General features: G+C 41.0%; 1 protein-coding gene across 1 annotated transcript in view; it reads right to left on the bottom strand.

Annotated features, from left to right (window-relative positions):
* The window catches only part of LOC145350180 (5'-3' DNA helicase ZGRF1-like), a 94,835-nt gene that overhangs the window by 51,465 nt on the left and 31,018 nt on the right, over positions 1-12,352 (bottom strand). The window contains exons 12-18 of the mRNA XM_080199230.1: positions 10,916-11,100; positions 9,977-10,176; positions 6,247-6,392; positions 4,444-4,590; positions 3,782-3,896; positions 1,179-1,423; positions 356-515 (exon numbers count right to left, since the gene is read on the bottom strand). Coding sequence (XP_080055356.1) covers positions 356-515; positions 1,179-1,423; positions 3,782-3,896; positions 4,444-4,590; positions 6,247-6,392; positions 9,977-10,176; positions 10,916-11,100 — 1,198 coding nt within the window. The remainder of the gene's footprint in view (positions 1-355; positions 516-1,178; positions 1,424-3,781; positions 3,897-4,443; positions 4,591-6,246; positions 6,393-9,976; positions 10,177-10,915; positions 11,101-12,352) is intronic.

Below are 12,352 nucleotides of genomic sequence, written 5' to 3'. Positions count from 1 at the left end.
GGCATTTGGAAAGGCACTTACTAAAACTCAAATTAAATAACTGCAAAAACAGACTCCATGTCTGGTTTGTCACTGTAATAATTGTGAGGCCCTACAACTACTTGACAGGTGAAAGTAACAAAATTGTTTATTTGAGCCAAACTTTATACATGGGAGGACGACGAAGACCACCTTACTCCTCAACTCTCAAGGGTCAACTGCCAGAGCTTAACTGCTGCTCTCCAACCACTGCTTTCTAAATGCTGCTCTACAAATTTGGATTTGCATCTAACCACCCTGAAGAGCTCTTAGACTCGTGCTTAACCCTGCCTAGTGCTCTGCTGAGCTACCACAATCATGTTGAAATATCACTCACCCAAGCAGTACTCTATCCACCGCAACATTAGTAGATGCAGAGATGAGAAGTTTCCAGGGAACCTGCCTGGGACCCTCAGCTGCATGACTTTCTTCAAAAAGTTGAACAAGAAATAAAATCACAACGGCCAACAGATAGCTCTTCCCAGCTCCATAGACACCTGATCAGAAAAATTACAAAAGTGCAATGTATTAACAAAGCATATTCAGTTAGTTTTTGAAAACAGAATTTTAGTCAAATCATCTCTCTGGTACTGGAATCTTATTCACTCACCTTTCACTGATGGTGGAGTTTTGCTTAATTTTTTTTTTTGTTCACTCTAATCTTACTATTCCTCTCTTTATTTCACTTTCTGTACATGATTTGCTATTCTGTTGTGCTAAAATGCCATTTTGCCACTTCCTGTTTCTTCAATCTGATTGATTAAGGAGACACAAAGTTTCTTTCAATCCCTGTTTAATCCCATAGACTCTAAGGCCTAAAGCTGCAGCACTGTTTTAATCTCCCTCCAACAACAACTTGCAGTGCAGTCTCGTGGAAATTAAACATGCAATGACATGTCCAACAAACAGTTCATGGAACATAAAATTGAACAGAAATTATGATATGACCCTGGCAGCTACAGTGTACTCTGGCCCAGTGTAAATCTGTCCAAAAAAAATGATTCAAGAAGCATAAATGTCCTGGATGAGGTGGACAGCCGTTGTTTCATGTGGAGCAAGTTGAAAAGATAAATGAAATATTAAAATTTAAAATTATGATGGAGGAAGAGAAAAAAATACAAGAATGAAAAAATTCAAAAGCAGCATTTATTTGTTTATACCATGTATGACGGTGACTGGCAGAATGAGTTCCTTGGGGGTCTCGCCTTTCGCCATCATTACCGCTACTTGTCTGAATGCAGCTGCCTGGTCGGTATTCAAGTGAAACTTGGATATCATTTCTGTCGCCAATGCAAACACCCTTTCTTTGCACAACAATCCAGTCATTACTATTGGTATTTTTAATGTAGGAGAAACAAATCTTCCTCTTGCAGACCGGACTATCGCTTCTTCTTCAAAACAAGGCCTACAGATTAAAACAAACATCAGTTATTTTTGAGGAATGACATGGCTTTTTTTAAAACAAAGCAGAAGCACTGTCATATAGAACACAACAGGAAATCTAAAGCTTACCACTTTTTAATGCTATCATGAATGTTTTATAAAAACATGGAATACTGGCTAACTATTTATTTTCAAAATATTAAACCATGACATTGATTTTAATTCTTCTTCAACGGTCAATGAAAATAAACAAAAGGGCAGATTCTAATCTCTTTGCTCTATAATAGACACTGAACCCTATTCCCCAACACATAACAAATAAACAGTTAAAATTGAAAATTTACCAAGATTAGTGCACATTTGTTTTTCCCAACAGAGAGTGACTGACCCACTGCTTAAATGCTGCTGTGTGGCATTTCACACAAAAGTATATCCCATGATATTGTGGCCCAAATAGGTGGAAAATAATTTGATCGCACTGACATTCCATCTTAATTTATTCTATGACCTAGTTTTCTCTGACAACTATATACACTTGTATAATGGCCTGAGAAACAAAGGATGGGATTCTCCATGCTCACCCAAAACTAGACAATCCCACCCAAAGTCAATGGGCCTTTATGTTGTTCGTGCCCCCACCCGCTATGATTCCCATGGCAGACAGGATGGGAGAATTCCCCCCGCTTAAATTAATTAAATGTAGACTTTCAGTATATAATATAGGTTTATGTGAGAGCAGAGTTTAATTAGTTATTTTCCTTATTCATTTCCTTTATCATCTTGCTTCAATTGTAACTGATTATTCTTAAAAAAAATCTTTTTTTCAACAAGAATAAAGTACGAATTGCACTTTATGGAAGTGCTGGAGTTCTTCATACCTAGCTTTAGGGCTGTGTTTTCAGTTGTTGATGGAGATGGGATTGGAGGGAGATGGAACTGGAATTTCCTGCTACAAGCCAACATGTTGTTTGCCAGCACAATCCGACCTCCAAGCCATTATCAAATAGGCTGCATTGGGGGTAAAATGACTAAACACCCTCAGTGGTCTATTGAGATCTCAGTTCCACACCAACTGGAATGTTCCCTCACTACGTTGGCCAAAACACAGCCAGTGAAAGGAGAAAGCCTCCCAGTGGCAGAGTGGACCCAGTGTTGCAGAAACATTTAACCACCCATCAACACCTCCCCTTTCCTGGTGTTGATGTTGAAAGATGGTCACAGTCCCGGAGAAGGGCTTTCCCTCCATAATGGCAGTCCCCTAGCTTTGGACACTATTTCTTTAAGTTTTCTAAGTGTCGAGAGAGCGCCACCATTTAAGAGTCCTTTCTCTCCTTTACTTGTTGCTGTTTTCTTAATGCAGGAGGGTCTCCTATTGGCCCTTCTGCTCCAGAGCCCAGTTGTTGTTCTTAATAGGACAGCAAGCCGGCCATCTGTTCAATCCTTTGAAAACCATATGGAGTCACTATTCCCAACACAAAGAGGGGTTGAGACCCAGTTTTGATCCCGATGTTGATGCCCTGAGCCCAAAACAAAAATTCAGCCCCATTGTCTTTCACATACTAGACACACACTGGAGCTTTACTGTTACTATCTACGAGATAGGTTAGGGAGTATCCAGTTATTCAGTTGATAAATAAATTCTCCAGCTAGTACCTGAGATCTATATAGGGCAGGAATGTTTCTGGTATGACCCTTTCACCAGCCCCCAGTTAGTAGTGAATTACAATGAATGATTCAAGTCATTGTGTCAGTCAAGGCAATACAATTGGTCTCAGTTCCCATAATTAGGGAGGGGTAAAGAGCAGCTCAGATTACTATCACAGGTTGCAATCTAGTGACTTGACTGGTTGAAAATGCACACACTGTTTGACTTAAGATGGCCTTGAATTTCCGCTGGCAACTTTTGGGACAAGGCCGGTGAAACCCCAAAGAAATGGCAGATATTCCCAAATTTATTTCAGGAGATTAGGAGAATTTTTGGAGAAATTATATCACCATTTGTCTGGGTCCTAAGATCTCCAATCTGTCTGGGTGAAAGTCCCATACTTCCATCATCATCACTCACATGAAAATGCCTACAAGGCCACCACTGACTTTAACACCAGAAATCAATGGTTTCAAGTAAGAATTAAAGAAAATTGGAGAAAACAAAGTACAGAAAACAAACGAACAACATTTCACTTTAAAAACACTTGGAATATTATTTTTTCAGTATCAGAGAAAATGATACTTAATATTACAATCAAAACTGGCAGTTTCAATCAAAACTTTTATAAATATAACTCTATCATTAAAAGTTTAAAAGAAAACTTCTGAATTGTAATTATTGATTACTGACTTGAAGATATTTCTGTGTTGAGTGCAAAACCGAACGACTTACATTTTGATTAAGTGTGGTAGCAGAGGAAGAGAAGCTGGATTGACATGTTCCTGCAGATTTCTCAGACAAGTAAGTTCAGTGCTGGCATTCCCAACAAACAAGGCATGAACAATCACTGGGAGAACAGAAGGAATTCCTCAAATAAATTGTCTTAATCTTCAAAATAATTGCAATCATTTAAAACTATTTTACTGCCCTGCCTGCCACAGAATCGGAGCAGGTGAGGGGCAGACAATGGAAATGACCGTTGACCTTGGGCGGCATTTTCTGGTTTCGGGATGAACGAGGACGTAAAATTCTGTCCTACGTATTTTTAATTTATTTTATTTTTAAGCAGCAATTGAGTTGACCTGCTCAACGTTTTACAAAGCTAGTCAGATTTTTTTTATTAGCTCAAAAGAATCCAAAGATCTAGTGAGCATTGAAAGAATCAATCTCTTTGACAAGATCCAGTGGAACAAACTTAGAGAAACTAGCCAAAGTAGAAGCTTCTTGGTAAAGGGCACTTGCCTGCACAAATGGATTTCTTGTTATAACTTAATAAATATGTGATTTACAACATAGTATTTACAACCTCTAAATGCAAAATGTATAATTTTGCAAAGCAATTGTGCCAAGGAGGGAAGAAAGAGAAACAAAAGAACACAAAATAAAGAACCTACTGTCTGAAGCCCATTTGGAGGGAGAGTAACCTTTCAGTGGCAAAAGCTCAACTTCACTTGCTGAGGATGGGCCATAGAAAACACTACATGCGATGAAAGTATCCAATGGATCAAACATCAAGGTTTTTGATACAATCCAGAGATCATCTGCCACAATTTCAAGAAGAACAAGGTGAAATAAATTATTCAGGTTATTGAATTTTTCAACAATCATTACTAATTGACAGTTTTGAAAGATTTAGTTTTCATTTTATGAAAAAATCTTTAAAAGTGAAGCTAAATTTGAAGTGTCACTGTTATCTTACTGACTTTGATTTCTAAGGATATTACAAGACAATGAAAAGAAGTTCTGCTTTTCTCTCCAATGGGCTTAACCTTGTTCACCTTCAGGATTTCCATTTCCCTCCAAACCAGATCTGAAGAAATCACATTCGACTCAAAACATTAACTCTGTTTCACTCTCCAAAGATGCTGCCAGACTTGCTGAGTATTTCCAGCACTTTGTTTTTATTTATAGGAAAAGTTTCAGTAGTTTCATAGGCATTTTACAACCACTTATGCTTTCAAATGGCACCCAGAGCTAAGCTATCCTAGTACAGCATCTACTCGACAAAGTAAAAATTGCTCGGATATGCCCTGTCCATGAAAAGCAGGACAAACTCAACCTGATCAATATCCACTCTGCCTACTGACTTTCAATCATCAGCAAAATCATGGAAAGAATCATCAATGGTGCTGTTAAACCTTAATCACTCACCAATACTCAGCTTTGAGTATAGATGCACTTTGTCCACATGGACCACTCAGCTCCAAACCTCATTGCAGCCTTGGACCAAACATGGACATAAATCTTGAAGTGAGGTAAGAGTGACTCCCCTTAACCTCAAAGCAGTACTTTAATATGTGGCATCAAGGAGCTGTAGCAAAATTGAAGCCAAAGGGGATCTGAGGGAGAAACACTCAGGTGGCATCAGTCATAATGAGCACAACGGAAGATGGTTGTGATTGTTGGAGGCCAAACATATCAGCCCTAGAATATTGCTTCAAGAGTTCTTCTGGGCAGTGTCTGAGGCCCAATGATGTTCAGCAGCCTCAACAATGACATGCTCTCTGTCCTAAGATCGGATGTAGGGCAGCTGCCCAAGCACAATGCTCACCTCCATTCACAACTGATCAGATAATGAAAATGAAGCAGTTTATGCCCTTGCAGAAAGACCTAAACAAGGTCCAACTACAGATTGCATTGTGTTTTCTGCTATCTATATTCCAAGAGTACTGGGTGCATTGGTTGCTTGTTAGGCATTCCAAATGAAACAAAAGGCACACAGAGGCTGGAATACAAGGACTCAAAGAGCATACCTCTGCAGAGACCCTTCTCCAAGAGATATTCTTTTCAATTCTGGTTAAATTGTTGGCAGGTAGCACACCAGCTTTGCTATGCCAGCAGACCCATAAAGCCTGGCGTTGCACACCTTCACCCCAGAGCAGAGAAACTCTGTAACAAAGGCTACATGCTGTAGGAATAACTCATAGGCATGGCTGGTGTGATGGGTGGGTAGTATCTCCCTACCACACTTCCACTAGTGAATAACCAAGCAGAAAGTTAGGCACATGCCTGAAATTATTTGTCTCTGTATGTAATAACGTTATTATTCTTAACAACATATACAGGGCAGCAGTGAAATATATTTCACGAGTGAAGTTGACTAGATAACATGAACAAATATATTTGGTTTTGATACAACTTGGTATTTGATTAAATCTCGACTGTGAGTGCTTTAAATTGGAACATTTTAGATGTACCTTTATTGTAAACTGAAGAACTCTCTTTCCTGCTTAACCCTAGGTACAATTTTGTCTTAAAACAGCTTTCCAAATCCCCTTCCCTATTTATCAGTGCTTTCAACTTGCCACGGTAGAATCTCTTTCCTTGCAAACCAGATGTTTTCCTGCAAATGATCAAGATTAAAATAAGTTCATATGAAATAGCTAAAATCTGTCTTCAAATTAAGAAGGAAACTAGGATAAGCAAAAATGAAATTTTCTTTTTAAAAAATGTAGAAAATTCAGTAATGCCTATCAGAACATTTTAAAATATTACACACCAAATGTATGGATAACCAATAACATTTTCATGATTTTAAGATTAAAACGAGTGAAAGGTTTAGCGCCGACTGTTTAGTCAGCTATCATTCATGCACTTATTTCACAAAATAATTTCAGCTTCATTTGAAGCAATTTTTAAAGGCGGCATCTCGGCCTTTTGGCTAAGATGCAAGTAAAATCAAGCCTTGGGGGAGAAGCTACACCTACTCCAATCAGCTTGGATCATGTAGGTCAAGCCCAAGACAGGTGGTGAGAGCCCTGTCTTGTCAGCTTGGGTCGGGAATGTCCCAACTTGTTGGGACTCTGAATTGGCTTTAATTTGATTTGATTGGATTGGAATAAAGTTTTAAAAAAAATTTGTATCACATCTCATGGCTAAGATCAGGTGTAGTATCGACATGCTGTGCTTGGTTGAAGTCATTAGGTTACATTTCAGCTTCACTCGAAGCAATTTTTAAAAGCAGCATCTCGGCCTTTTGACTAAGATGCAAATGAGATCAAGCCTTGGAGAGGAGCTATGCCTACTCCAATCAGTTTGGATCATGTAGATCAAGCCCAAGACAGGAGGTGAGAGCCCTGTCTTGTCAGCTTGGATCGGGAATGTCTCAACTTGTTGAGACTCTGAATTGGACTTGATTTGATCGAATTGAAATAAAAACAAAAAAAATTGTCTGGATTCAGAAGAAACATTTTTGTACTCTCCCAATAAGGAATTACAGAGCTATTCTCAAACAACAAATGGTTCCTCCCTGCCTGATACAAATAGGCAAAGTGTACATGGCGCATTCTCTGCCCATTTTTGCTGAACATAGCAACAGAGGTCTGAGGGCTGGATTTTACAGCCTCAAATTAAGCAGGCCACTCCCTCCGTGCTTGCATAAAATATGGCGTGATGATGTCAGCTCAGCAATCCAATGTAGTCTCATCATTCTTCGATAATATGGAAAATGGTGGGAGGGGTGCTTAAACCAGAAACCTGCTTACCTTTTCAAATAAAACCTAATCAAAAGTTACTCAGCCTGTTAAAAAGCGAATTGACTGCAATTTTTTCATTGTCCACTTCATCTTTCACTAGTCACATGGGGAAAAACTTTGGGAGTGAGTTAACCAAGGGGGGCAGCACAAGGGTGGATGAAAAGACCTGTAAACGAGACCATGGCTGCGTATTGTAACCTAATGTTATTGACCTTTTGCTTGTTCATATTTCTCCAAACTGTTTAAAACATAGCTCTTCCAAACACCCCAACCAATCTTTACTAGTGTTCAATGCCCTATAATTTACAATCGAAAATTTACTATTTCCCTTCTCTTCCTTATTTCAATCCCTGTACATATTTATATTCTGGTGCGGAGAGAGAATTCTTTCCTAACATTGACTCACCACCTTCCCCTTCGTAAAAATGTGATGACCAGTGTAATTTATTATATTATATTAGGTGTGTAGGCTTTTGCACAAAAAAGACATGAGCCACGATTCTCCCATTGCGGCCCACCACTTTTCCGGCGGGAGGCGCAGGTCTGCGGCCTTGAATGGGATTTGCACACGTGCGGGGAACACATGAGCATCTCCCAGAGCCAGTGAGAAGACATCTGCCAGACCACGCTGGAAATCAACAGAAAGGCAGGTGAGTAATTTAAATCTTTTTTTAATCACTTTTAAATACGAAGATCGAATCTCCCACCCACCAGGAGTACTTCATTCCGGCAGGGTTCAGACTAGCACGTTTGGGGAGCTAGCGGGAGATCTCGCTGGAATGAAGGGGGGCAATTGGGGCCCACCTGGGGGTTGGGTGGCAGTGCTCCCTAGGCATGGGCACCCCGGCAGTGCCAGCCTGTGCCTCCCGGCAGTGCCGAAGCTGCAAAATTTCCTTTCCCCGGGGGCACCTTGGCACTGTCATCGGGCATTGGGCAGTGCCAAGGGGGCTAGGCCTACTGTGGGCAGGGCATAGGGATGATCAATAGCGGAGGGGGGTCTTGCTGTCAGTCTGGGATAGAGGGAGAGGCTTGGGGGTGGGTGTTGGGGGTGGTCTGCCAGGGGGAGCGGAGGGGAGGGTGGTGTGCTTCCGCCTCCGGATGGTTCTGACCCCAGGGGTGGGTCAGCGAGGGGAGGGGTCTGCCATAGCGAGAGCGCAGGTGGATCGCCGGTGCCTGGGGCCTGTGCATCTAGGCGCTCCGGGACTAGTGGGAGGACAGGACTGGCCTGGGAATTGTTGAGGGGACTGCGATCAGGCCATGGGGGGGTGCTGGAGGGGCAGCACTGTGGGGGTCCCAGGCTGGCCAGCAATTGAGCTGGCCTGCAGATGGGAGTTTGATCCCAATTCTGTCAAAACACCTGCTCCCCATAAATGGGAGCAGTCGCGTTGGCCTCGCAGGTGGAACTGGAGGCCAGTGAGGCCCCCAAGGTGGCCAAGGGCAAGAGGGTTGCCCCTTAGGCTGTGCCAACCTGGCACCAGCGCAGTGCCCTGTGGGCAGTGCCAGAAGCGCAGCATGAAAGGCCAACCCGATGGGCAGGGGAGAGGGAGGTCCGCTGCACACTCTAACTTTGGTTGAATCAGGTGGGGGTGGGGATTGGGGGAGGGCAGGATGTGGGCCGCTGCTGCTCTGGAGATGTGATCGGAACGGGGAGAAGGGAAGCACAATTGGTCTGTGTCAGAGGTCTGCACGTGCATTGATCCCTCCATATGCTGGCAAATGAATTAATGCCACCCCACTACCTGCAGCAGCTAAAAACAGTCTAGCCCATATTTTCAATGACTACCTACATAAGATTGGGTGTGAAAGCTCACCCAAAAAAATGGATTATGAACTTTTCCATTTTCACACTATGTGGATACTTAGAATCATTCTTGTAAAATTTCACCCAACAGATTTGATTGAAAGAGATGTTCTCTGCACTGCAGAACTCAAAACTGAAAATAAAACAGCAGTTTGTAACACCCTAATAACATCACCATCAAATCATATGATCAGCTCTTAAAGCAACTTGCAACCTCTTTAAATATATAACAATCAGGAATATTAAGTTCCAGATTTTGTCGAACCAAGACATACACTTCTATTATTGCTGCTGTATCATATTCCCCCATCACTATTAATGCTTCTAACTCTCTAATTTTGTTTGAATACTTTGTCCAGCCACTTGCATAACGTCAATTCTGTCAAATTTTGAATAATTCTACTTTTTTCAGTAATAACGACATGACACTAACAAACACTGACACCGACACACATTCAATGTGGTTTGCGTTGTCATTTTCCATTCCTGATAAGCATACCACAGCTGGAAAATAATGTTCTGCATTTCAAAGTTTACTAACGCTTTAACTGTGATTCTGGAATGTAAACATACATTGAATTCTGTACCGCAACAACAAAAAATTATAACAAGTTGCATATTACCATCAACACAGACAGAAGTAAAGCATACCTTACATGAAGCACACATTCACTGTACAGAGGTATGTGCTGACTTCGAATGAAGGCACCTAAATTCTTGGCATCAGACAACATTAACTTTGACTGAGTCTCCATTCTCTGTTCCAAATCAGTGGGCTGCATGTGATCTAGCCATTTGAAAAACTTACACTGGTCAGTCTTTGAGGCATCACAAGTATAGAATAAACGACCCTACAAGAAGCAAGGAGGAAATAGAATTCAAATTGTTGTATTACAATCTTTCAAAAGGGGAGAAGGGAAATATCCGAACAGTAAATTTGCTGCCTGCATTACAGAGAATGCCACATATTTCTGAGTAGAATATTAAAATATATTGTGATTCTCTGCAAATCTTTTATACTATTTTCCCAAGATTAATAAAATAAAAATATAATTTTTTATTGCATCAACTTCAATAATTTTGCATCATCTTCCCACCATTTAAAAAAACTGAAATATTGAAAATAGCACAGCTAAGTGATAGCAGTGCCTTGCTAATATCTCAGTGAATGTACTGTATAGTGTAAAACTGAATCATAATGGTTAGGAACATCCAAAGTTTAAATACCTTGTGCTGAGTTAATGATCTCAGCTATGGGAGGAATAGGTTACTCAAACTGGACATAATACAGGCAGAATTGCATTTGTCAACTGTTATAAGGCAATGGAACAGAATATGGGGTGGAGTGTACAGTGGTAAATGGCTGTTTTACACTATTCTACTGTTTTATGTCCACAACTTTGTTTCATTTAACCCCCACATCTGCAGCTAACACCGACACACCAATGCTTTCCAGTTAGGGTCAAGATAGTAATCATGTGTGAGAAAAATGGCTAATCTCTCCCTCATCAAGCAGGAGTTAAAAGCTTTAGTTTAATCGCAACTCAAGTACTTATAGCTGAAAAACTGTTAGTCTGCCAAAAACATTACCTTATTTGGACCTTCCTTTTTAACCATGACAAGCTTTGCAGGCTGTTGATGTTGGCAAAGCGGGACAAATTTTTGCTCTTTTTTAGCAGTTCCTGCTTTTTCTGAAGAATACTCAGATATGTCAACTTTTGACAAAGCTTTATGTAGCTTCTGAGACAGTTCAAAGAGCCAAATATTGAGATGTTCTGAAAAAAGACGAGCACCGACCAATACTGAGTTCACACTGAAGAGTTTAACATTTTTTGTAGTAAAAGCCTAATCTTGGAAATTGCAGAAATGGCAAAAGTCATATATCACACATTAAAAGTTATCTTACTTAGCACCCCTATTTCTCAAAGTCCAACTTCTATATATTAAATATATTAGAACCCCATGATTGTTAATATAAGCCTCAAAGTAGCCCACTGTATCCAGGGATGTTTTCAGTAGGAAGAGTGGGGATGGTCCAGCCATCCCCATTTGCATAAATGCAACAAACTCATCAGCAACAAACTTGAATCAAATATCAGGAGCAAAATCTAAGCCAGCAATTTCCAAACTGGGATCCACAGGAAACATCCAAAGGTTCCACATTAAGTCTGGCCCTTTTACATTTGATAAAAGCTGTCTTTCTAGCTTGCCCAAAGCCAGTTTTCACAGTGTTGGCTACTCCAGACAGCCCATCGGAAACCAATAAGCTGAGAAGGCAACTGGATGAGCTGGTAACAGTGGCAAAATCATCACTGGAAAGTACCACACAATGCCAAGAGGGAAGGCAACCAAACAGCGGTGCGGGCAGTGGAGCAAGATAGGCTATGGGCACAGAATGGGAGGGGAATGGCCACCCAGAGACAGGAGGCAAAGCAGCCACAGAGCAATGGAGTGAGAGGTGCGAGTGAGAGAGAAGTGGGAGCGCGAGTGAGAGAATGAATGAGTGAGAAAGTGAATGCCAGTGAGAGAGTGAGTGCGAGTGAGAGAGAGTGTGAGTGAGAGAGTGTGTGAGGGAGTGAGTGTGTGAGAGACTATGTGTGTCAGAGAGAGAAAGGTGAGAGTGTATGTGTACGAGAGAGGAGAGATGAGAGTGCCTGTGTGAGAGAGAGGAGTACAAGACATATAAAAGTGTTGGTGTGTGAGAGGGAGAGAGAGGTGAGACTATGAATGTATGAGAGAGGGAGGAGTGATAGTGTGTGAGAGAGAGATGAGAGTGTGCAAGAGGAAGTTAGGAACAGAAGTAGGCCATTCAATGAGATCATGGCTGACCTGTGGCTTAACTCCGTATACCTGCCCATGGTCCATATCCCTTAAATTTTTGTTAAGCAAAGGTATTATCTATCTCAGATTTAAAATGAGCAACTAATCTGACATCAATTCTCATTTGTGGAAGAGAGTTCCAAATCTCTACCACCCTCTTGAACAGTCTGGCATTAATTTTTAGACTATGCCCTCTAGTTTTAGAAT

Source organism: Carcharhinus amblyrhynchos, chromosome 1 (assembly GCF_965287045.1).
Source record: "Carcharhinus amblyrhynchos chromosome 1, sCarAmb.v2.hapA, whole genome shotgun sequence".
In the NCBI taxonomy this organism is placed as follows: Eukaryota; Metazoa; Chordata; class Chondrichthyes; order Carcharhiniformes; family Carcharhinidae; genus Carcharhinus; species Carcharhinus amblyrhynchos.
The sequence above is the reverse complement of the archived record's forward strand: the minus strand, read 5'-3'. Positions and strand labels throughout refer to the sequence as shown.